General features: G+C 36.2%; 1 protein-coding gene across 1 annotated transcript; it reads left to right on the top strand.

The window, feature by feature from the left end:
• Positions 1–56: 56 nt before the first annotated feature.
• On the top strand, positions 57–27,230 carry LOC145605428 (uncharacterized). Its single transcript, XM_081661480.1, has 14 exons — positions 57–375; positions 3,562–3,706; positions 7,138–7,205; positions 7,311–7,364; positions 7,618–7,701; positions 7,785–7,870; positions 9,219–9,299; positions 9,790–9,920; positions 22,480–22,521; positions 22,629–22,705; positions 22,808–22,898; positions 23,007–23,088; positions 26,598–26,670; positions 26,814–27,230. Exons 1-14 carry the CDS (start codon positions 287–289, stop codon positions 26,980–26,982), a joined length of 1,272 nt encoding a protein of 423 aa, XP_081517606.1. The 5' UTR covers positions 57–286; the 3' UTR covers positions 26,983–27,230.
• The last annotated feature ends 355 nt before the right edge of the window (positions 27,231–27,585 follow it).

Raw genomic sequence — 27,585 nt, 5'->3', positions numbered from 1 at the left:
ATAAGTTAGACAACCGTCCATTGCACGGATTTAAAAATAGTTTTAAACCGAAACCAAATTGTCGAACTGATTTGAAAGTGCCACTAATACTCTTGTCCTGCCAAAGTTGGGAGAGAAGCCTGGCGAAGTAAAGTGCGCGCTCATTATTTTGCGGCATCTGTAGTCACTACATACGGTCACCACCTCTGTGAATTACACAGTCCATTATCTCTCTCCCTGAAACTCTCCTCATTCATTCTCCATTTTCTCTCTTCCTGAAACTCTCCTCATTCATTCTCATACCAAAATGGGAGGTTGGCTAAGCAAAGAATCGCCTCCGCCGATGGTGCTGGTCCCACCGCTTTTCGATTTTCCTCCGCTTGGCGCTCGAACCAGGTCCTCCACTTCTTCCCATTGTTTACACTTCATTTTTTGTCTTCTTTGATATTCTGTGCAATTATGCAATTGGGTTCTTAATCATTTATTCGTATGCCTGTGTTTTTGAATGTGTGTGTTGTTATCTGTGTTCTTCCTGTCAATTCAGGTGTCTTTGTTTCTATTTGATGCTAATTTTGTATGTTGCATGAAAAGGGGAAATGAATTTGCAAAATTGTGTATGAATTTGTTTTATCTGGCTGCCTCCAGGCCCTCCACCGCTCGGATTAGCCGATAAGGGGGTATCAGGGTTGTTCCACAAATTTACAATCAGTGACGACATTTTAGTGCCGATTGCAATTATTAATTTATTTACCTATAAATAAATACAACAGTCTGTAGTATGTAATAAATTGTGGCAATGGGAATGAATTTTAAGTGTAATCAATATATATATTAAAACTCAATGGCAAGGATTGTAATCCTGTCATGTGTCGCTAATCTCGCCACGTGTCATAATGGTTTGACAAATCATATGACACATCTTATGATACTTGGTACAATGTAATAAAGTTGCATTTAAATGAGTTATTCATATTCATAAATTCTAAACTTTTAATTGTCAAATCATATAGGTATATTTTAACTACAATATGATTACAAATTAATTTCATTTCTTTAAACTACTCATTTACAATTCATATAGGTTACATGTATTTAAAATATATAGCTAAAAAATGCATAGTTTTTAAAAGGTTTTTTCTTTTAACCACAAGATAGATTTACTTTGTTCTTAAAAAACTACATATGTTTACTTTAATTGAAGGAATTTTTATGACAAAGGAAAAAATAATCTAATACTAAGCATAAAATTTAGGTTGCTACATATTGAGTAATGAATTTTAATGTTTACTAATATTAGTAAAAATAAACAAGTGATTTTTTCTTATAAAACAACCAATATATTGTACTTTATATTATTTTATTATTCTTTTTTATTTACAAATAATGACCCGGGGCATCGCCCGGGCCAAAAACTAGTTTAGTATGAAAAACAACCTATAATGAACGCAATTTCATCCCCCAAACACGTGTTTTTTCTTCATGTGTTTACATTACCATCCATTACACCTTGTGGTATTAGGTGGGAATGAAAATTTATATAAAAGAATAGACAATTTAGGATCATCTTGAATGGCCATTGCCTTTCTTTCCAGAACCGGCCATAAAGGCAACTTCTAACATTTCGGTGACTAGAATGGGTCTCTCTTTTCTCTCGTTTGATTCATTTTGATCCTTAACTTTTTTCTATCTTGAAGTTGGTAGCATATTTACCAGTTTTTTCCCTTGTGGCTCATTCGTAGAAAAACCCAAAAAAAAAAAAGGGGGGGTTGAATCAATATTTCTACAAGACTTTTGAATCTAAGATAATATAAAGTTAGGCTTCAGCAAAATTACGATCGTCTTGTGAGATACTTCTTGCACATACTGTACCATTATCGAGGAGATAATTTAACGATTTGTTGTAGATTTAAGGATGTTTTCCTTGTGATTCATTTGATTATATTTGAAAATTGAAATTTGTTATGATCCAACATAAATCTATATCAACAAACCAATTTCACGATAACTTGCCAAACTTCTTAGGAGAAAGTATGCTCCACAAGTGTAAGAAGGTACCTTAGAATTGCTAGATGAATTAAACAGTTCATCCCCAAAGGTAGATTCTATGTCCATTTTGTTTGCATTTATTGAAATATAAGCTCACGAAGTGTGACCCTTATTTGTGTATTGAAGAAGGAGACTTGTTTACTATGTATAGCCTACAACTCAGGTGATAGGAAGCTACTTAGCCAGGAATAGGAAATACATTCATGAACTTCGTTAAATTTGTACGGCATCAGCAGTTTTCTATATAACATATACCAATGTCTAGCATTAAAATACAAGGGAATCATGTAAATACTTTTTCATTAAATTAGGAAGAGTGAAATCACAAAAGCTAAACAAGCTAATACTTTTACTATGAATTTTAGAAAACTTCTTCTATTATTTTTTAAAATTTGTAAATTAAGATGGTGTTAACATTTCAATTTTTTTAATTTTTTAATTTTTAATTTTGTATGATAATATGGCTTAACATACATCCTTACAAATGAAATAAAAGCTAAGAGCAGACCACCAAGACATGTGTAGCACAACTAGCTAGTCTTACATAGGAACATTGGCATTCAACTTCGCTACACCTTCTGTTAAGGGTTAGGAATGACAGATTTTTTGAAACTTGAGGAGTGAACAGGTGGAACAAATACCCAAGGAGTTACCAAGATGTCCAAGAGTTCAGGAACACCCACAAGCAACAAGGAAAAGAGATGGGTTTATTGAATTTACCTTTCCCAAGGTTCAAGAAATATATGTTTAGCAACAGCCTCTACTGGTTTACAAGTATATTCAAAATCTTAGAAATTTTCTCCAGCTAGGTGTAGTACACAGTCCATGAGAAGCTACCCACATAACTCTTTTCTTGCGGTGATTATATAGTCCTTTAGGATTCCTGCTTTAAAATAGCATCTGACAGTGTTTTCTAACCCTGATCAAACCAATTGATTGCTGGATAATTGTCCAAAGACTCTAAACTGCAAACAGCACCAGCATAGGAGCAGTTAAAAAGAAGAGGTGGTGAGTGCTGTCATTTTGCAGCTCCACAAAGGGAGTAGATAGTAGCAATATTAGGTTACCATCAAGCCACCCTCACAGTAGTTGGTAACCTGTCTAGTACAGCCATCCAAGTGATGAAAATAATCCTTGTTGCTAATTATTACATCTCACTTTCTTTGAGGTGACTTTGGAAAACACACCAAGTATAGAAGAGTGACCAAAAGATTGCATCAAGCTAAGTTAGGCTGATATAAAGAGATTTTAGGAAGGAAAAATAAATTTGTTAGTTTGTTACTCTAAAAGACATATTATATGTTGGGCCGTGATTTATTTATAAAATTACAAGCTTTCTAGTTATCATAATTACCCAACACAACTGGGAAAAGTAAAATTCATGAGCATTTCCATGCACCATAGGTGTCTATATAGAGGGGAATCTTTTTGAATGGTGTTAATTGATTTCAAGTTAAACAACTTGATGTCTTAAAATAGGTTTGGCTGACAAGCTTTATTTGTTTATTTATTTATTTTACTTTTATCTTGATGCAGGATGCTAGAATCCTCGTATAATATGTTATTTGGAAAGCTTGCTTTGAAATGTCTTTTTGAAGATTACTTTGATGAAGCAAGGAATTTTAGTACAAGAATCATGCTAAAGCCATTGGATGACCCTCATGTTGATTTAATTGCAACAGTATCCTTCTAAAGGTGTGCAATTACTTTGTTGAAATTTCACTACTCGCTTAGTCCTGAAATAAATCATTTGTCTTTTGCACAAGTTTTTAGGAACGTGAATAAATTAATAAGATGGTGGGATTTGGCTGATTAAAGGTGAATATTAAAAGAAGATAGTGGTATCTATAACTATATACTAAAGGCAAAACCAAAGATGACAAGTGTCATCTTTAGGTTAAAAATTTTCCCGCCAAAAGTTTTTTTTTTTTCCTTTTTTGTTTTTTGTCAAAAAATCTTCTTAGAGAATATTTCATTCCTTTCTTACAAAAATAAAATACTTTTTCCTTTCCAAATGATCATTATTTTTCCTCCTTATATATTATACTACGTACTAAAATATTAATTATTTCATTGTTTGATATGTTAAGTATCTTTAATTATTTTACATAGGTATAATTTTGGTTTCATATTTTTATCTAATAATTACATACTACATAGAAAAAAGTAACAGATGTACTACATATATGAAAACATGTAACATTATGATGCAACCAATGTTTTATTTTTATTAAGCATGCAATATATACAATCTATCTATAACTATATACTAAAGGCGAAACCAAAGATGACAAGTGTCATCTTTAGGTTAAAAATTTTCCCGCCAAAAGTTTTTTTTTTTTTCTTTTTTTGTTTTTTGTCAAAAAATCTTCTTAGAGAATATTTCATTCCTTTCTTACAAAAATAAAATACTTTTTCCTTTCCAAATGATCATTATTTTTCCTCCTTATATATTATACTACGTACTAAAATATTAATTATTTCATTATTTGATATGTTAAGTACTATGTTACTCGGACTCGGGTACCCATGTCCGACACGGGTACGTGTCCAAGTGTCCGACTCGGCTATTTTGTGAAAAAATTCTATGATTTTCAACTAAAATGAAGTGTCCATGTGTCATACCCATGTCCGAGGGTCGAGGGTCTGACACGGGTACTTGAGGTAAAATGAAGAGTCCGAGTAACATAGGTTAAGTATCTTTAATTATTTTACATAGGTATAATTTTGGTTTCATATCTTTATCTAATAATTACATACTACATAGAAAAAAGTAACAGATGTATTACATATATGATACTGTATACAATGCTTTATTTTTATTAAGCATACAATATATACAATTTTTTTAATTTAAAGATTAAATTAATAAATATGTCAGATTTATACATTTATTTCTGATGTTTGGATAAAATAAAAAAATACACCGCATGTAGGTTATTTTAAACTTACCATAACTTTTTAAGTATTTAAAGTTAGGAAAATTTGTTAGAAACAACCTTTTAAAGTGTTCACTTTATTTAAAACAACCTTTTAAATACTATTTTACAAATTCAGACCACATTATAATTTTTTTTTATCAAAGACAACCTAGACAACCTAATGCTAGTTTTTGGCGTTGACTCTATTTTTCCGATGTTGACAACGAGTGTATGAGGTATGTGATCTCATATATTGCTAATTACACCCCTTTCCCTCCAATTCACTCGTACTAAATCCCCTCCTCTCTCAAAGTAATTTGTCACTTTGAAGGATTTTAATAGGAATTAATTGGAGGGGAAAGGGGTATAATTAGCAATATATCAAGTCACGTGCCTCACACACTCGTGGTCAACATCGGAAAAATAGAGTCAACGCCAAAAACTAGCATTAGGTTGTCTTTGGTAAAAAAATTTATAATGTGGTCTGAAGTTGCAAAAAAAAATTTAAAAGGTTGTTTTTAATAAAATAGACAATTTAAAAGGTTGTTTTTGACAAAATTTCCTTAAAGTTATTACTGTAATATTTTTGTATCAATACACCACGGGTTTTATGTTAAACCTATGTTACTCGGACTCTTCATTTTACCTTAAGTACCCGTGTCGGACCCTCGGACATGGGTATGACACATGGACACTTCATTTTAGTTGAAAATCATAGAATTTTTCCACAAAATAGCCGAGTCGGACACTTGGACACGTACCCGTGTCAGACATGGGTACCCGAGTCCAAGTAACATAGTGTTAAACCACATGCCCAAATTATGCTATGACCTTTTTTTTAAAAAATTATATTTTTAAATTTAAAAAATGGTCAATTTTATATGGAAGAAGAAGAATAAAAAAAAGTTGTATTGTATCAATATATATATATAGTAAAAGACACACCAGTAATGACACATGTCATATTCTGGTGTGTCCTTAGTATATATTTAAGTACATAAAACTTTTACGAAAATTAATAGAGAATATATGCAAAAAAAATTTCTTCAATATTTAGGAAAAAAAATCATAAAATAATATACTTACCAACTTAAATATCTAAGTAATCTAACCATATCTTTATTAAAATTCCTATATAAGTACTTACTTAATTTATAATGATTATTCATAGTAAAAGAAAAAATCATGAACATATATATATCTTTCAACCTAACATAATTGGTGAATGAAAAATTATCAAATGTGAAATTAACAATAAAGAAATAAAAAATTATAAAAAAAAAAAAACAAGTTCAAAGTAAAAGAAAGCTTGAATAAAAAATATAATATGGAGTCATAAAAGTTAAAAAATAATATTTTAAGTTGAATGATTTGGGATAATATAAGAAATAGATTTTGGACTAAATTATATTTTATATTGAAATTTAGTTTTAAATTGATACTCCGCAACAAAGAGTGATAAACCGTGCATGGCACGGGATCTAACCTAGTTTGGTTGATTAAAAGTGAAAAATAAAGGAAGATGGTGCGGGTTGATTGATAAAATATGTGAATACATAAATGGATAAAGGTGAAATGATACTGTTATAAAGGGCCAAATCCATTTTGGAATTTTCTTTACATTAGTTGTGTTATCGACTTCCTCTCCATATGTCTCAATTGTAACATTTCCCTAAATAATTATACACATCCATTGTAAGCTGTTGGTAGTTATTCAGATATTAGTATTAGTTTATATACTTCTCAAAGAATATATAGTGGGTATTGATATATATATATATAGCTATTACATCCACATACATAGAGTTTTAATTTTTTTATTGTCTTTCTTCATATTGATTCAAACTGGGTAATTTTGATCTAGACAATCGTGGTAATCATGTGATCACATTGTTAATAGTTATGATGTTTTAACTGTGCTCTGTTGGTTTGCTCAATAATCAATTGACTATCAACGTGTGAATCTTGCGTTTGTTTGCAAAATGGTGTCTTCTCATGCTAAGGTTTCCCCTATCTTCCAAATAGTTAATCAAACAATTATTCAACAGCTGAGATAATAGCACTTGAAATTAACATTTAAGCTCAGCTTTTGTTAATGGTAATATCTCTGCTCACCATTAATAAACGGATTTTGACCAATGGATGTGATTCTCTTGAGCTGCATTGTGGTTGATTTCTTAACTATTAGTAGGTTTCTGGTCCTCTTGATCACAAGTCTAAGGAAAATGTTGTATGTAATACACAGTTTCGTTGGCAAAGGTACGCTATATCTATTCCAAACACCAGGTTTTATATATTTGTTAGGAATATATATTAATTGATATAAATTATTTGATTATTTTTGCTTCTTCCTCTGCCAAGCAGTGATGTTGATGATCCACATACATTTATTGACTTTTTTGTTGCAAACACTGATCCGTAAGTATTTTTATTTTCCCCCTATAGAACATGAGTGTAATCCTTTTCTAATTGACCAAAAAGTTTTCACTTTGTTAATTTGAAACCTGTTTATGCTTCTTTACCTCTAGTAGGTGGGGAAGGAATCTCATCTATGACTTTTCTGAATGTTTCTCTTTCAAAAAGTTGACAAGTTCTATGGAACTGGAGTATTTTGTACATCCTTTTGTGTTCTAGAATCATAATATATAAAAGGTATCTATGTTTAATATAGGGTTTTACGGATACGGTCATCTGCGTTTAATCCTAAATATGGATTTGGAGGCTTTGTTATCATCCCACTAATATCAAAGAGAAGGTATTTTCTGAAAGTTACAGTATTTCAGAATCGGAGTGTGAGTAAATTTTGAATGTTTCTCTAAAGAACTGGTGTTTGTGCAGGATATCACCTGAAGATTATGGTATTATGGGATTGAGATATGGCTCAGAATATCTTTCTTGTGGGCTGACTGATACTCCATTTCGTAGTATGTGACTTAAATTACCAACTAATGTAATGAATTTCAGTGAGTCAATTATGTCCAGAATTTTTTTGGGCTAAAATTTACGCCTTTTGGTAGATGTTGGGAAAGATTATAATTTCCCTCTTTGTGCAGTTAAGATGAAAATAAAAACAAGTACTCGTATAAAACGAAGTACTCAAAGGAACACAACAATTTTTGGTTGCATGGAAAACCTAAAATCTGGATAATACTGCGAGACTAATAGTCCAACTCTTCCATTATAAGATGATAGTAGGATTACAAGACTTCACCCAAATCAGATGGATACCAATATTTCCCTCTCAGTAATTTATACTTGTATGTGATGCTTACTAACTTTAGAAAAGTTCCTCACTTTAAATTGTAACTTGCTTTCATTCTTAGAGACATTCTCACAGTGCTTGTTGTGGATTCCAAACCCCTCTAAGGTTCCCAACTTCCCCATGTATGGACAAAAGAGCTCCTAGACTCTTCCATCCAAAGCTAGAGAATTGCACCTAGCCATGTTTGAAGCCTTAGTCCCGAAATGATTTGGGGTCGGCTAACATAAATTATCATAAGGAACCATCTGACAAGAAACAAGAGCACAACAAGATAATTGATTGAATAGAAGTTTGAAAAGGGTTTAAAGTGAGAAATAGAAAGAGTATACAAATCAATTTTAAGAGAGTTAAGAGTGGTAAGGAGATAGAAGGAAAGGAGATTATGTGAGTAAATAACATAAACTTTGAGATAATGGGACAAAATTCATTAACACTTTGTGTTCATGCTTCAGTATTGAATCATGAACAGTAGGCTCATGTAAACTATTGCTGTTCATGAATATTCTATTCTGCTAATTTCAAGAATGTGGCTGCCAGCATATGTCTCAATGCAACTTGATATAAGAATTTTTATTGCTATCCCATTCCGTCATTCATCATCCCCCTTTTCTCTCTTTTTTTTAATTTATTTATTTTTTATTTTTAAATATATTTATTTTGGCATCCCATATATAGGAAGGATATCCCAACAGGGCCAATTACTGTATAAGTTTAAAGAAGGCATAAATTTTCTGTGGATATGATTTCTCATTTTCCTTCGTTGATAGAGATATCTATTTCTTGCTTTTGTTTTCGCTTATTACCCATTTCTATATACCATTCTGCTGTTGCATCAGCAGGGTCAATTATGCATTGTTTATCATCCTGTCTGCATGTTTGAACTACAAGCTTTTAAAAACTTTGTTCAATGATGATAAATTAGGAATCTCCATGCTTATGTTATATCAACTGAAACCATTACTTGAATTATTTATGATCAGTGTTCCATTATGTATCTTCCTTTCTTGCAGTGTCTGGTGGGTTTCCTAAAAGTGCTTGGTTGGTTAGCAAGATGGGTAGACTTACTGCCGGAGTGCGGTATGAACCACTATGTAAGTACCGTATAAGTCACAATTTAGCAACTTTTGATTAATTATTGTTACAGATTCACTGTCCTTGGCGTCTTCCTACTTCTCCATTGCTAAGTTCCTTAGCTTCTTTTTACACACCTAAGCCATTCATCCTCCAATGTTCCTACAATTTAGAACACACCGTGAAAGCATCTAATTTGAGTAGATGTGGTGAACATAAGTATAAAAAGGAGCTAATGCCGGCATTTACAACATTTGACACACATTAGCAAGAAATGAGTGAAAAGGACACTATAAATTTACTAGAAAGTTAACATAAACTACTAAATTCTACCTAATTCTCTAGATTAAAAGTGCTGTAAATGTCAGTCATCAGTTTACTTTTTTTTTCTTTTTTTTTTTTTTTTTTTTTTTTTTTTAAAAAAAAATTTATTTATTTATTTATTTTTTAATTATACACGATAGACAATCAGCAGGATATATGATGAGTAGTATGTATTAAAATTATCAGCTGAAACCAATGATGATTCAAATTTCAAAAATCCAAAGAACTGGAGCTGTGCAGTCGGCTATGGATTGGGATCAGGCAGCCCACTAAGCCCTTCTTTCAATTTTTGTCTAGAACTTGCAAATAGCTCTCAGGTATGAAAAGTATTATCATCAATTGAATCATATTCTGTGCTCCTTTTGTGTATATCATCTAAGTCTGGGACTTGCTACTTTTTTTCAATGTTGCAATCTGAGTATGATTTACTTGCAAATAGATGTATCTTATTAAGTTACTATCTTACATTTTATTCTTGCCTTTGAAGTGTTTAGGCTCAGATTTGGTAACTTGAATAACTAAAAGAATCTAGAAAAGTATAATTAGAAATCTAGATAAATTGGAAGTATTTGATTTAATTACTAAATTTTTATTGGATATAGTAAATATACATACTATTGATCCCGATTAACTTGTATTAATCTCTACTTTGGGTATGATTTCTAAAATAGATTTAGGTTTAGATATTGGTAAAGTGACTTTTGCTTTTGTAGTTCACATGATATGACTGACTTCTCAAACAGTCAAACTTAACAATATGTATAGAACCAGGGCTTAAAGATGTCAACCTTATATAATATCTCACATTTAATATTTGGGCATGAACCTTAAAGATGTCGACCTTATATACAATCTCACACTAAATATCTAGGCATGAGCCTTTTTTCTAATTCACATAGAAATCATAAACCTTTGACTTAAAATTTTCGTACTAGAAGGAAGTATGTCAAAGTTTGGCCGAGCAAAACTACTCGGAAAACCGAAAACCTGTTTCGTAACCGTTCCGAAAATTATGGTTCCTGATCCGATAACCATAACGTTTCAGGTACCCGTTCCGATAACTTATCGGGTATCATTTTAAAATTAACGATTACCCGATCCAATCCGATAAGCAATTTTTTGTTTTTTTTCCTACTTAAATCTAATTTTCCAAAATCTAAACTCTTACTTTACTTCATAATCACTTTATAATGTCAATGATTATTACTAATTTAGTCATGATCATGTGGTATTGTTGTTAATTAGTGTTAAAAGATATCATAATAACTAAATTATTAAGTTTAATTATCATTATTGGATACCTTATTGGGTACCGATAACCGATCCGAAAATCCGGGTACCCGAAGTTCGGGTACCCGAACTTATAGTTCGATTTATGGATATCACTTTTAGTGATATTGGTTCATGGGTACCCGAACTGTTAGTACTAATGCTACGAGTACCCATCCTATGCTTATCCACTCAAACGATTCTTTTCTTCACAAGCTGGCTAATTAAGCTTAAGGTGTTCTACTTTACCTCAGACTGTGATGTCTTGTTGCCTTCAAAGCTCTTGCTTTTTCTGCACCTCAAATCAGGTTAGTATCTCCCGCTCTACTAGATCATTGTTGCTTCGCTGCAGCCTCTTCTAGAGCAAGATAGGTATTGACTGAACAAACATAAAACTCAACCTTAAGCTTTAGTGGATGTGGATCACTCTTCAGGAAACCTCGCTACACCATGGGGCCTCTTCGGGTCACCTCAGAATAGGGTGACGCTCGGGTTTTACCTAATAATCCCCAACCCCTGCGTATTTTGTATTAATAATTTTGTACCAATACTCACAACTTTGGTCCCACAGCGTATTTACCGTATTCTAATGCCGAGAAATAGGATTAAATGAGGAGGGGGCAGGGGGTCCTTCTTTTGCTTTCCTGTTTGTTTCTTTTGCAAGGTTACATGATAAATGAGAATGGAACACAAAGTTTATTGAAAAAAAATGTTGATAATATTTAAAAGAGGGAAAAAAGAGATGAAGCTTACAAGATATATAGGATTTTTTTAGTTTTACCACAAAAAAAATCAAGAAATTGTTTTTTACGACCAAAACTTGTAAAAGTTTAATTTTACCACCGAATAAAATTCTAATAATTGTTTTTTTACCACATGTCGTCAAAAATCTAACGGAATATTTTAAATTCTTTGATTTAAGTGCTAAAACATGTTCTTCATAGGTTTAGGGGGGCATTTTGGCCCTATGGGTCCAATTTGAGGTCAGAATTGATTAAAAAATGATCGAAAATGCCTCGTTTTGCGTGTTTAAAAATACCTCAAATTGCGTAAAACACGTAAAACGAGGCATTTTCGATCATTTTTTGTCAATTTTGACCTCAAATTGGACTCGTTGGGCCAAAAATGCCCCCTTAAACCTTTGAAGAACATGTTTTGCGCTCGAAAATCGAAGAATTTTTTTTAACACAGTTAGATTTAACGGTTTTCTTAACGGTAGGGGGTAAAAAACAATTTTTAGAATTTTATTTGGTGGTAAAATAAAACAATTAAAAGTTTTGGTGGTAAAAGTTAAAAAATCCGGACATATATGTATATCAATGGGGAAAGTAGGGAATATGGGTAGTCGTTGAAAAATTCCGCACGATCTGATTTTTTACCCTCTACATCAACAAAGTTTGGTTGCTTGTTACTCCTTATGTTTGTAATTGACATTAGAGACTAACTACTAGAACTCTTTCCTTTGTTAACATTTCTACTCATTGTCATTTTAGAATTTTCTTTCTTGGGAAAATTGTTGTGATTTCTAGTTTCATTTCCATGTCTTTGACTCTTCTTCAGGGACACAAAGGATGTTAGCCCTGTCTAGTTGTTTATAGGATCATTAAATGTCACTTTAGACTACTAAAGCTGAATATTTAGGTTGTAAGATCACACGAATCTGGAGAAAGGCTTAAGGTTTGACACTCGAGATTGACTACCTTCAAATAATATCAAATCCCTATATCACGAGGTTTACAATGAGATACAAAATTATGATTGGCTATAGCTGAGGGTATACTAAAGAATGTTTTAATTGTTCAAACTCTTTTTTATAGGTTTCATCTGAATGAAAAGGAGGTTAGCTAGAACAAAGAGAGATAAAATAGCTTAGTTTCTCTTTCTCGATTATCAAACAATAAAACATTCTTGTTCTTGTTCATTATAATGAATCTTACCCTGGCCTGTGGTTCGTGTATGAGAGCTAGCACATCGGTAATCTAAAAAAAAATGAGAATAAGGTCATTATGGGGTCTAGTTGGGGTATTCCACATTATGGTGAGCACCAAAATAATATGTGAGCCAACCAAATAGGTAATAAGCCAAATAAAAAAATAAAAAAATACGACGGTTTCAAAAATCCCAAAATACCATTGAGACCATGATAAATCCCATCAAGAACTGCTAAATAAAGTTCCAACCTCGAGCCATCGAAGCTGCTGTCTCAAAAGTGTCAGGTGTATTAACCATCACACAGTCACACTACAGATTAAGATTACAGAAGTACAAACAACCAACTAAACAAGAAAGCAACAGTGAAGTTTCTTTCCTAACGTTTAAACCGTGTAGTTTCTTTCCTAATGTTTAAACATGGATGACTCATCCTCCATTCGCAGCGTTAGTGCGGTAGATTGCTTTCCATCAAGGTCACTCGCAGTTTTTTTTTTTTTTTTTTTTTTTTTTTTTTTTTTTTTTTTTTTGGGTGGGGGGTGGGTGTTTGGGGATGAGCTAACACATATTTTCCTCCTTAATATTAATATTTTATCCATCATTGAACTGAAGTGAAACCTCTTTTTTTGATACCTAAGTTGGTGATAAGAAGAATATATGTTGCTCACAATCTCAATAAACGCGTCGTCAAACGAATATCCCTAAATCGAATACAATTTATAAAACTTAACTTATCCTAATACGAGTATATGATAAGAAGAGGGGTCGAACCACAAGGAGAAGCTAAACACCGCGATCACTACCAATCAATTAAGCTATCTCGGAAAGAATGAATAGAATTATCTAAAGACTCGAAAGCAAAGATTAAAATGAACTAGAAGCAATATAATTAAGACACCAGGGGAATGGGTTAGGTAAGTATTCACTCAAGCATAACGAAACATGAAATCATTGTTGAACATGAACTAAGCATCACATATCAATGGTTTAAGATACAATTCAACCGCTATCAGGGTCAATTGCTTTCTCGATTCATCAAATAGCCTACACTGTTGTCATAAGCTATGCAAATCAAGGTAATAATCAAACAAAACCATTCAATGGAAATTCCTAAGTCATGCTATCGCCACAACTTAGATCAATCCACCTAATTGTAACTAATGGTTGGCCACCCAAGAGAAACAACTAGTAAGACATGGAATACAAAGAAATTTATTCACAATCAAAACGATTTCAATACCAAAACATGCTTGAGATTCAATTATACCATCACCATCCCCTTAGCAAGGGAGGTTACTCACTAATCATATTGGAAGCAAGATCCATTATATTAAATCAATAAGCATCACTATCCCCTTACCAAAGGATGAGAAAATGCTCATTGATTGAAGTTGAAGATCTACAAAGAGATTGGTTAAGTTTCTTCTTCAAAATCCAAGCTCAACAATGGAGATCCACACATTCTCTCTTTACAAAACCAAACTAAGGAAGTTTCTTTTTCTAGATTAAGCTAAAAACCAGAAAATTAAGCTAAGCTAATCTAATTACATCGAAAAGAGAGTATGGACTATATGTATGGGTGTTTGGAAAAGAAGAAGTCGAAGATCGTGCGCCTTCTCAAGCTCTTCGCGCGCCCGCAACAAAGTGAAGGAAAAAATTGGATCCCTGCGATGTGCGCCCGCGCAGCTACCCGCGCGCCGCCCAGAGCTAATGCGTGCTCTCTTCAAATAACGCGTGCCCGGAACTTCATGGGTACGGAGAAGTGAAACCTAGATAAACGCGCCCGCCCGCACCTGCGCGCCCGCGCAAAACTCCCTGACTTTGTTCTGCTCCTCTTCCTCCATCTGCGCGGGTTCTCACAGTTGGGTGCTCGCCTTTAAGGTGTCGAGTAGTGGTTGCGCAAAACATTCTGACTTAACCCCTTGAACTCTCGACTTTGCGCGCCTTCTCGCCCGCACAACACTCATATGCGCTCTATTAAGGGGGCGCCAATGCTCCTCCTTAGCCCAAAGTCTTCTTCTTTTTAACAAAATGGTTCTGCTAGAGATCCTTCCAGACCTCCAATATTGGTTACATATGCAAGGAAGAAGCATTTAGCCTTTATAATGCTATTAGGGAAAGTTTGTTATGGAGAGAGAAAAATCTTAGCAAGTTATTAGCTGGCTAAGTTTAAGGGGGAATAATCTGTTGTAAGCTATGTTACCTGGACACGGCATTTTGGCCGGCATACCCGGGTCGATACGACGCGACACCGATCCGGGTATGAAATCCGTTCCGGATACTCCATTTTGTTCTCGGGTACGGCGGCCATTGAAGGAGTTGAAGCTTTGAAGAAGATGAAGACGGTTCTCAAACAATTTCGAAGATGAACACGATTACGAGTTTTCTCAATGCAGTTTTCTCTCTCTTTCTTCTTTCACGTGTATTTACTTATTTAATTTCTGAAGTTTTTGACTTTTTTTCTCCCTCCTCTCTCCTGATTTACCTAGCAGTAACATTTTTTTTTTAATATATGTGCTTAAGGGTGGCGGCTAGGGTTTTGTTTTAATTGGTAAAAAGCTTAAAAGGCCTTAAACCTATGTTTCTCTATCAACAACTTGGGCTTTTTTTAAATAAACAACTTGGGCTTTTTATTTTGTTTACTTTTTTTTAGCAATCCACTCACCTAGATATAAAAATCTATCAATAAAAACCACCTATATAATTTTTGATATATTATGGACAAAATTATTGCCGTATCCGTACCCGAGTCCAATGTTAAGACGGTGTCCCCGTGTCCTAAATTTTTGAGAATGGCGTATCCGACACTCGGATACGTACCAATATCGGATACCCGTACCCGTGTCAATGTAACATAGGTTGTAAGAAGGATGCTAATAATATTGTTAAGCTTTTGCTTAGTTTTAGAGAGCTGCTCTTCCTCTCAAATGAAGAGTGATTGTATTTTTTTGATTACCCTGATCTTCAATACAAATATTAGTTACTTAGCTACTTAGCTAATTTTCTGTTTATTCATCTTCCTATTCTCTCTATTTGAGCTAATTCCTAGCAAAGTGGTATCAAAGCAACCACGATCCTCTTTGGTGTGAACAATGGCTCGTCTGACCCATGACCCATGCCGATTTGCTGGAGCAGGAGATTGCCGGAGTTCCTATCCGTGTTGCTCAGGAGATCACTTCGGCATTGGCAGCACTTAAGACTGATATCGCTGCAAAGAAGACTTGTTCTGAGCCTCGTTCATCAGCAGCGAACGGTTCGCCATTCTAGCGGGACAACCCATTCGCTGGTGCACACCCACACATGGCGTTTGGCGAAGGTGGTGATCAAGGAGGGCAAACTTGCCCGATGGTTGGATTCTCCGGGCCGAGAGATTCTTCCATTTTTATCGTCTCACGGCTGAACACCAATTGGAGGCGGCGGTTGACGCGCTTGAGAGTGACGCCTTGCTTTGATATCAGTGGGAACATCGGCGCCACCCTCTGTTGTCGTCTTCTTGGGAAGCGCTGAAAATTTCTTCGGCGTTTTCAAACCACTGCCACTGGTACGCTTCACGAGCAGTGGCTCGCTCACCAGCAGACCGGTACGGTGGCTGATTACCGGCGACGCTTATCGAAGTTCTTTCCCCGATTAATGGTGTGCCACTGGAAATCGCAAAAGCAAAAGGTCAGTACATTAACGGGTTAAAGGATGATATCAAGGTGGAGGTTCGGATCCTTGACCCGATCTCTTTGGATCATGCCATGGATTTGTCCATGAGGATTGAGGAGAAATTACGTTTGGGCCCACAGCCCAAATCTACTGGACACCTACCCACTTGGAGAACCCCCTATCCTTCAACCCGGTTCACTCCTTCTACCTAGACCCAAACTTCCCAAACCTTAAACACATACCCAGCTCACTCAAACTCCACCACTCAGTCAAACACAACCCATTTCACTTACAAACGCACCGGAGAGATAAGGTGGCTGTCGGAATCTGAATTACAGCAAAAAAGAGAGCAGGGATTATGTTTTCGGTGCGACGAAAAATAGAATCTCAACCACCGTTGTCAGCGGTGAGGTTGATCGTTGACGATGAGGTCGACGGGGATGCTGCTGGTGACTTTGATGCAGGGGAATTCTCGAATGTTGAGACACAGCCCGCTTTGGAAGCCATCCCTGCGCTAGTTGACGCCACCCTTGGTGTTTTTCTCTGATGGGGTTTACCAATCCGAAGACTATGCGCATGGCTAGAACAGTGAACGGTAGTCTGTGGTGGTGATGATTGATCCTCTTGCTACTCATAACTTCATCTCCACCTTAGCCGCTTAGAAGTTAGGAATTCAGCCCTCGAATTCGAATAGTTTTGCGGTTACTTTGGGTACCGGTTGTAGGGTTGTGTTGTTGGATTTACAAGGCGTCACCACCATAGTTGAAGACTTCCTCATCCTTCCTTTGGGCAACTCTGATTTAATCCTTGGTCTCCAGTGGCTCGAAAAATTAGGCACCATCGCAACTAACTGGAAAACTCAAGTGATGAAATTCCAGTTGGGTGACGATTCGGTTACTCTCCAGGGTGATCAATCTCTTATCTTGAAGGAAGGGTCGAACCCTGTTAGTGTCCATCCCTATAGGTACCCGCAAAGTCAGAACGATGAGATAGAGAGGTTGGTACTGGACATGCTCACGGCAGGTATAATTCAGCCTTCTTCTAGTCCTTAATCTAGCCTTGTGTGTTGGTGAAGAAACGTGATGGCTCGTGGCGTTTCTGTGCTGATTATAGAGCTTTAAATAAATGCACTGTCCTGATTAGTTTCCCATCCCTATTATTGATGAGTTGTTAGACGAATTGTATGGTGCTTGTATTTTTTCGAAATTGGACTTAAAATCGGGATACCACCAGATTAGGGTCCGTGAGGATGATGTGCTTAAGACCACATTTCGTACCCACGAAGGCCATTATGAATGTCTGGTAATGCCTTTCGGTTTAACGAATGCTCCCGCCACTTTTCAGTCTTTGATGAATTCGGTTTTGAAGCCGTTCCTTCGCAAATTTGTATTGGTATTTTTTGATGATGTGTTGGTCTGTAACAAGTCTAATGAAGAGCGGTGTTGAGGGTGCTGCAAACACACCAATTATATGCCAGCTAGAAAAAATGTGAGTTCGGGCAGGAACGTGTGGCTTATCTAGGTCACATTATCTCGGGGTGGAGGTTGATTAGAGCAAATTCAGGCTATGTTGGACCGGCCAGAACCGAAAAATTAGAAGCAAAATTCGTGGGTTCTTGGGGTTGACCGGATATTACAGAAAATTCATCTAAAATTATGCTCTCATTGCCCATCCCTTGACAGAGCAGCTGAAGAAGGACAATTATGGTTGGACTGAGCCTGCCACCCAAGCCTTTGTGACTCTCAAGGAAGCTATGACTAAGGCTCCTATCCTTGCCTTGCCTGACTTTTCTCAGACTTCTATTCTGGAAACTGATGCGTGTTGTCAGGGGGTTGGCGCGGTGTTACTTCAATCCGGACACCCCATTGCCTACTTCAGCAAGTTGTTGTTGTTGGGGACTCGAGCATGGAATAAGCCTATTTATGAAAAGGAGTTGATGGCTATAGTGCTTGCGGTTGAAAAGTGGCGCCACTACTTGTTGGGGAGGCATTTTATAGTGCGCACCGATCAGAAAAGTTTAAAATTTCTGTTGGAGCAACGTGAGGTGGGGCAGGCCTACCAAAAGTGGGTGGGGAAGCTCTTGGGTTATACCTTTGAAATTCAGTATAAACCCGACTCGAGCAACATCGTGGCTGATGCTTTGTCTAGAGAATTGATCCCCAGTATCACATGTGCCACTATGGTCTCTTCTTGTGGGGTGCCTTGGGCTACTTTCCAGGCCCACATACTGAAGGACCCTCTGCTTTGCAAGCTGAGCAGCAGTATGAGGCAGAGGGATAAGGTTCCCTTTACTCTGGACAATGATGTCCTTAAGTGCAAAGGAAGGATTGTTATTCCGAAGAGTTCTGCCCTCACTTCTGCCTTGTTCGAGAGTATCATGACTCACCTGTTGGGGGTCATGCGGGGAACTTTAAGACATACCAAAGGCTGTCAGCAGAATGGTACTGGATGGGTATGCGCAAGGATGTCACTCGGTATGTTCAGGCATGTCAAGTCTGCCAGCAAATTAAGACCTCTCTAATCAGTCCTATGGGTCTTTTACAGCCCCTTCCCATTCCGGATAAGGTTTGGGAGGACATTTCGATGGATTTCATTAAAGGCCTTCCAAAGTCAGCTGGTTGGGACACTATGGCCCTGTTCTTTTGAGCTTCCGGGCAGGTAGAGCAGAGCTGAGCAGAGCAGATTTTATTATAATAATTATTAGTATTATTTTTAATCACAGCAGAGTAGGCAGAGCAGAGCAGCTCTAAAGAACGAGGCCTATGTTGGTGGTAGTTGACAGGTTTTCGAAGTATGGACATTTTATACTCCTCAAACATCCATTCACCGCGCCAATGGTAGCCCAAGTCTTCGTTAAAGGAGTGGTGAGGTTGCATGGTGTTCCTTCTACTATTGTCTCCGATAGAGATAAGGTGTTTCCATCCCATCTCATTCGTTACTCTCAAGGTAATACCTCAGTTGCTTCGGTGGAAGATCAGCTATTGGAGCAAGATGCTGTGTTGGATGACTTAAAGTTTCATCTCGTAAGGAATATATGCGCCATTATGAGAACAAGGGTAGGAGAGCAGGACACTTTGAGGTAGGAGATTTGGTGTTTTTAAAACTCCAACCATATCGTCAACAATATGTGGGAAAGAGGTCAAATAAGAAGTTATCTCCGAGGTATTATGGGCCATATCCTGTGGTTCAAAGAGTTGGAGAAGTGGCATATCAATTGTTGCTGCCAGAGGGGCCAAGAATTCACCCAGTATTCCATTGCTCCCAGCTGAAAAAGTCGGTGGGCCACGGACATACACCTTCTCCATTGCCTGCTAGCTAACAGTTGACATGGTGCTTGAGGTGCAGCCTGATTCTGTCCTTGGGGTTAGGAACAGCCAGCAAGGTAACCTCACTTTGGTTGAAGTCCTCATAAAGTGGCAGCATCTCTGGAGGCCACTTGGGAGCCTTTTGATGACATTGATGCCAGGTTCCCTGAGTTCGACCTTGAGGACAAGGTGAAGCTTGTTGGGGGGGCATTGCTAGAGATCCTTTTAGACCTCCAATATTGGTTACATACGCAAGGACGAAGCATGGCAAGGGGGTTGGAATCCCTTAACAATGCTAGGGCAGAAGAGTCTTTAGCCTTTATAATTCTGTCAGGGAAAGTTTGTTATGAAGAGAGAAGAATCTTAGCAAGTGATTAGCTGGCTAAGTTTATTTAAGAGGGAATAATCTGTTGTAAGAAGGATGCTAAAAATATTGTTAAGCTTTTGCTTAGTTTTGGAGAGCTGCTCTTCCTCTCAAATGAAGAGTGATTGTATTGTTTGATTACCCTGATCATCAATACAAATATCTGTTACTTAGTTAATATTCTGTTTATTCATCTTCCTAATCTCTCTCATCTGAGCTAATTCCTAGCAGGTTCCTACAAAACACAAACAAAGAAACCACGGTAGAAAATAGATAAAGGAGGTAAAAACTAGAAAAGAAGACAAACAAAAGAAAGGAGAACAAAAGATAGAAAAGAGGGTACAAACAAGCTACAAGCACGGGAAAAACCGTTAAAATAAGCCCTTAATCGTGGCATAAATGCCACTCATCGTCTCGTGCTATCAATGTTGCATGATGGGGGACAATGTTATCTCTATTTTTCCCATGAATGGGCAATATATGAAGCTTATGTAAATCCCATAATATCCTCTCCCATTGTACGGAGAAAAAACTTTTAGCTTTTTGGTTGTTTATACATTAAACAACTAATAACTAGCAATTATTTACCAAACACTTTTACACAAACAGCTAAACTAGCTAATGCAAACAACTATCGGGTTAACATCTAGTCAAATTAACTAAAAGTTAATTTCCAAAAACGAAGATATATTCCGTTGTGCCTTCATACGTACGACAAAAAATGCACCTCCAAAAGGTGGATCGAAATAGTTATTTGTAAGTAATTTTTTCAGAGTGAGATGTTAATTGAAAATGCAAATGTTTTTTGGTAATTCAAACTTGGAAAAATTTGTATTATTAGTCCCAACTTTGGGCCATTCTCTTTAATTAATCCTAACTATCGAATAGTTTTTAATAATCCCCACTTTATAAGACATTTTCTTTCATTGGGCCCAAATTGGTTAACAAAAGTCAATGACTTGTTATACCAAGTTATTGGACACGTGTCAACACGTGATTTGTCAAAAAATTAAAAATTTTTTAAAAAATGTTTTTAAAAAAATGATTAAAAAAAAACCACCAGCCCTACCCTCCTCCCTTTCCCCTCGCCGGATGCACTCCCATCGGAACACCTCTCCTCTTCCCAGCTTGCCGGAACCCAGCCCCACTGTTCCCTTGACCCCAGAAACTGTTGATCGGCGTTCCCGCTCCCAGTAAACACCCCCTCCCTTCCCCCATTTCGTAAAACGCCCCCCATCTCCCCCTGCTGGAAAACGAACCCTCTCCCCTCCCCTTGCCTCGTGATTCGAATCCGGTGCCCTAAGTCTAACAGCCACGCTGTTATGGTGATGATAGATTAATGGCGAAGATTGTTGGTGATAATGATAGTTGAAGCAACCATGCCCAAACGGAAGAGGGAACAAGGGAGGACGTTTGATTTCTGGGATGTGGGGCTGTGGGTGGTTTCAAATGAAAGGGGTGGGGCTGTGGGTGGTTGCTCGGTGTTTTTTTCAGTCGGGTTGGGGAGGGAGATGGTGGTTCCGGACTTCTGGTGGGGGCTGGGGAAGGAGGGAGGTGGGGCTGCGGTGGGATGGAGGACAGGAGGTGGTTGGGTTTATTTCTTTTTTATAAACAAAATTTATTTTGTGATTTTTTAAAAAAAATTTACTAATGAAATTGCTACACTTGGCATTTAAAAAAAAAATGAAAAAAAAACCTTTTAATCAGGTAAACGGTCATTTAACCTAATAAAAGAAATGCCCCCCAAAGTTGGGATTATTAAGGAATAATCGATAATTGGGATTAATTAAAGTAAATGACCTAAAGTTGGATTAATAATACCAATTTTTCCTTCAAAATGCTACAGTTCACCTTTCATGGACTAGCTACTCGCAATATACTTCCTATGTCTGGGCATAAAAAAAACACATCCCAAGCTATAAAGTCGAGAAAATTTCTCACTCTACCATGCACATTATGCCTCTCTCAACTCCAATGAAAACCTCTTATGAGCTTTTGAAAAAAGATCTTTTTGGATCCCAAAAACTCTTTCAAACAGCTCTATAACAAACAACCAAAGAGCTTTTTAAAATGGTCAAATAACTTTTCACTCCAAATATCTCTTAACCAAACACCCCCATAGTCTACTGTGAGGTAAAACAAGACTGAATTTGTCAAGAATTTCTATTATTATGAATTTATGACCGTATGAATTCTCTTATTGGAGATGGGTCATTGGCATTGAAGCTACAAGATTGTAGGTTTGGCAACCAATGTTGAGAACCTTGGTTTCTTGATGACATTGTCAACAAAGCGTTATTGTGAATTACATTGATGTATTGTAATCCTAAGACTTTGACATGAATTCGTTATCTATTGCAGTTTGTTTCCTCATTCTACCAACATTTTGTTGTCCAAAGAAAGGTATGTTTTATCCACCTCGTCCATATTTATAGTTTCCTTCTGCAACACTTAATCCTAAGACCTTGTTTGTTGTAATCATTAAGTTATACACTATTTCCATTGAGCAGGTACAGAATCCATTTGAAGAAAATGAAATAATTGGAATTACAAACTACTTAGATTTTGGTTTTGAGCTCAAGACAAGGTAATCTAAGTTGGTCACTAGTTCAAGAGGTTTTCTTAGTGTACCCAAGCTCATTAATCTTTTTTGTTGTTGCTGTTGCTGTTGCTGTTGTTTTTATTGCAGCTTGGAGGATAACATAACATCACATAAATCTCAGAATTCTACATTTCAAGTAGCAACATCTTGGCAGGCAAACAAGAATTTCTTGTTTAAGGTACATGATCAAATCACTTTTAGTGATGAGAGTATTTATTAGTTGTCATTAAAGGTACATGACTGTAAATATGTATATTGGTGTTAGTATAATGAGTTGACAATGCAGGGGAAGTTGGGGCCTCTAAGTTCAACTTTGTCATTGGCTTTCAAGTCATGGTGGAAACCTGCATTCACTATTAGCTTTTCAGGTACTTTATACATAACCACCTTCTATTCCATCTTATATTCTTATTTCTCTCTTTGTTGGATAATTAATACATGAAAGTCAGATTTATGATTCTGCAGCCACTCCTATTAATAGTAAAGAATCCAAGAAAGAAAGGGTGGAGGGGTTTTGATCAAGGATATTTTAGGTCGTTGAAACTAAAACACCTCTAATCAAACACAAAATTTCTAAACCTAAGCACTAAACACAAGTTTAGTGGTAAGTCAAGGATCGATCCTAGGGAGAAGCTAACACTACGTTCACTACCAACAATTAAGTTATCTCGGAAGAGGAATAAAGTTGTCTAAAGGTACTAAAACGAAGAAGGAAATGACCTAGAAGCAATACAATTAAAGCACTACAGGGAATGGGTATATGTAGGTTTCACTTGAACACACATAGACATGGAATTGAATTAATCATGAACTAAAGTAGAATCCCACCTGGGTCAATTGGTTTCTCCTAACATAGCCTCTATGTAATCACATTAGAACCATATATTGAAGGTGCAATCAAGTATAAATCGATACAAATTAATCTAGCTAGGTCTGCTGTCGCATCATCAAGCATCAATTTATCCTCAATCGACAACCAAAGTAGATTGAAGAACATCAAGCATTTAAAGACTTTAATCATAATCAAATTAAATTCCAAACCAAAAGCATGAACAAAATCTAAGTAAAAGCAAGCTAATCTTGACATCCTTAGCTAAGGAAATACTCACTAGCCATGACAATTAACAAGCTAATCTTGACATCAACAAGCAAAAACATGATTAATGAGCAATCAACAAAGTAAAAGCAAGCTTTTTTTTTTTTTTTTTGAAAGAAAGTAAAAGCAAGCTAAAAGCAAAATCAAGTAGCAAAATAAAGAGAAAAGAGTAAAGAAATGCTCATTGATTGATGTTGAAAGTCTACAAGAAGGATGATTAAGCTTCTTCAAAATCCAAGCTCAACAATGGAGAAACCCACACTTTCTGATATGAAATAACCAAGGAAAGACAAGTAAAAGGGGAAAACTTTCAAACAAGCACAATTTCTAATGCAACAAAATAAGGCAAACCTATCTCAAAATCACCAAGATAAATGAAATAGGGATCTTAATCAAAGCTAACACCAAGTAAAGCTAGGATTAAGGTGTAACTACAAAGATTACATGGAAGCAATCACAAAGAAAGCAAGATAATCACAATGATTATGGTAGAGAGAGAAAGTCACTTTTATTACAAAATCAAGCAAAGTTCAACATTAGGTTTATTGGAAAAACGTCTTAAAAGCAACTTAAATAGTTCGTACAAGCTGGCTCAGGGAAGTTCGGTCGAACTGCTGGGTAGGTTCGTCCAAACCTAGGTGAGTTCGGTCAAACTTGTGCTGTTCATGGTTAGGTCGAACTTTTGGAGTTCCACCACTGCTGCAAAACTGCCAAAATCGGGTTTGAAACTCCCTGGGTGGTTCGGTCGGACTTCCTTGGTTCGGCCGCACCTCTTCAATTCTTCCGGTCTTCAAGTGTGATGATGGTCAACCCCGAAAGGTGACCTCCAAGGAGCTTGGCCCGACTTCGTGTCACGACACGTGGCACGTCTTCCACTTCTTCCACCAAGTTCCATGCACCAACGTCACTTTCTCTCTCTAAAAAGCTAGGACTAAGGATGTTTCTCTCTCTAGATTAAGCTTATAAACCAGAAAATTAAGCTAATCTTATTCTAATTCTAATTACTCAAAAAGGAAAGAACAGGCTATATAGGAATGTTTAGAAAGAATACGTCCACCAGCTACGTGCCTTACCTGCGCGCTCGGGCAGAGCAGTTGTGCTCTCTCTCCAGTGATTGCGCTTGTAAATTTCTGGGTACGGAAAATGAATCCCAGAAAGTCGTGCCCGCACATCGTTTCTGCGAGCCCGCGCAGTTGATGTGTGTGCCTTCTCTATGGCAGCGCAGCTCCCCGCGCAAACTTCCTGCATTGTCCTATTCTTCTCTTGATTACCTGTGCAACAGGGCTGCGTGCCTGTGCAGTATGGTGGCTCGCCCCCTCATAGGTCGCGCAGCAAGCGTGCAAAACAATCTGCCTTGCTCTTCTTCTTTCTTTTGTGTGCGCCTTCTCACAAGGTTGCGTGCCCGCACAGGCTACATTTGCAAGGCTTCTCCAAGGTCGTGCAACGCATCTTTGATCTTAATATTCTCCTTATCAAACACGACGGTTCCTACAGAACGGGAACAAAGAAACCAAGGCAGAAAAAATAGACAAAGGAGGTATAAAACTCGAAAAGAAGATGAGCAAAAGAAAAGAGGGTTAAAGATAGAAAAGAGGGTCCAAACAAGCTACAAGTATGGGGAAAAACCATTAAAATTGGCTCTTAATCGTGGCGTTTATGCTACTCATCAGGTTTATTGTGATAATTGGCATAATCTGATGACATATTATATGCTGGTTCATAATGTGTGTATATTGTCACAAGTCTCAATACTTACTGATGGATAAGATAAGATCTAACTATTTATACTAAGCTAATGTGTAAACAGACAAATTTATTGGTTTAATTTTACTACCGGTAAGAAAAAAAGTGTTAAATTGTTATGGTTTAAATTTTACTTCGTCCGTTTAAATTTTCAAATCACTTCCTTAAATATCTTGCCAAAAAGGTGTGTTGCAAGTATAATAAAGCAGATGAAGTATTATAACTTAATAGCCCATAAAAGGTCAGTTGATTATCTGCGTTTTTTTTTTTTTTCATTTTATATAAAGTCAAAGAAGTTATTATCTCAGTCTTTGTAAAATATCTAAGTGAATCTTTTTTGTGTTTTTGATGAAAACAGAAAAAATTATTGTGATGCTGTGTAGAAAGAAGTATAAACTTTGACAAGGGTTGTAAGCTGATTATTTTGTTAAACAACTCAGTATCATTGTTATATCTGTGGCAGGTGTCATACATTTTTATCTGTATGTAAGCAGGAAGTTCATTGGTGATACAGAAAGAATTTGACCAGGAACTTATTTTAGTTTAGATTAGTTATGAATTTTTGTATGTCGGCTGATCAGGTTCAATATGGATTTAATTTTAGTTTAGTTATGAATTTTTGTTGATGATACACTTTAGTTATGATACACTTTAATATATGTGTCAATTGAACAAAAGAAACACTGTCTAGGGTCTGTAATTTGATAAACTTATAATGGCATAAAGCATTTTGTATGGATTCTGTCTAGGTAATGAATGACAATATCTGATGTATTTCATAATTAGAATAATGAATGTGTATAGCTTAGATATTGTCTTAGCCAAAAGAAAAGGAGAAAGTCTTGACTGTTAAAATGATTTCATATTCAGTGAAGAGGATGGTTGTTCATGTCACCAAATATTCTTTTTCATTCCGTTTTTCAATTAATAAATAATACTCCTTGTTAACTTTTGTTCCATTTGATATATTCAAGACAATGCATGTTGTCACCTTATTTTCACCAATTGATGCTTAACATGGCCTTGGTGGTTCTGCAGCAATCAGGGATCATACAGTTGGAAATACGTCTTTTGGGTTTGGCATCCGAGTGGAAAATCTTAGAGAAGCAAGGTATACATTAGGTCCTTGTCATCTGCACAGAAAATGACATGTTCTTGTCTACTGTTTGCTGCAGCAGCAGAAGCTATCTCAATTCTTAGCTTATCAGTCAATGAATTACTATGCAATTACTGACTGAACCTTTTGTTTTTCAGCTATGAAAGGGCTGACCCGAACTTTATCATGCTGACTCCAAGTAAGGAGCACATAGCTGAGAGTGTGCTTTGGAAAGACCGAAAGAGCCCGTTTTATCAGTCAGATGTAAGTGTTGGGAATTTTGATGGCTTGCCCAAGGAGTTGAGACCTCTAGGAAAATTTTTGTAGCTTCCATGTGAGTACTCAATATACCAATCCAAATCTGGGGAGCTGTAATTCTCTGGAATTGTAATTGTTATGAAGTGTTATCTTGTCATGAGATTAAACTTGAGGTAATCACATAACTTAGTGTGTGATTTGGAATGATTGACAAAGCCTGTGTTAAGAAATTTTTTGTAGAGCCTACGAGTACTCAATAGTCAATACACACCAGTACAAATTTGGAGTTGTAATTGTAACGACTATCTAAACTTTTCGGATCGTTGTATAGTTAGTTGAAATATATGCATACTAAGTGAATATTCTTTTTTTTTTGCACATTAATTCTTCTCAGTCAAAAAATATTCTTGAGAAATCTGTCTGTTTTGGGTTGTGATGGCATAGATGCCGCAGGTCTTAGTGGTGGTATGTTTATATGTTGGTTTGCTCCATTGGGTTTAGTTCCTGTATATAATTCTCTGAATGTTTTTCTCTGTAAATTGGTGCAAGGAGATGAAATAAAACATATAGTGTTTGTGTATGGCTCGCCTCATATTACTAATCGTTGGGAGGTTTGGAATTTGATTAGCGACATTATCGAAAATATTCCATATGTTGTTTTGATCGGTTATT

Source organism: Chenopodium album, chromosome 22 (assembly GCF_948465745.1).
Source record: "Chenopodium album chromosome 22, dcCheAlbu1.1, whole genome shotgun sequence".
NCBI classification, from domain to species: Eukaryota; Viridiplantae; Streptophyta; class Magnoliopsida; order Caryophyllales; family Amaranthaceae; genus Chenopodium; species Chenopodium album.
Note: the sequence above shows the minus strand (reverse complement) of the source record. Positions and strands in the feature narration are given on the sequence as shown.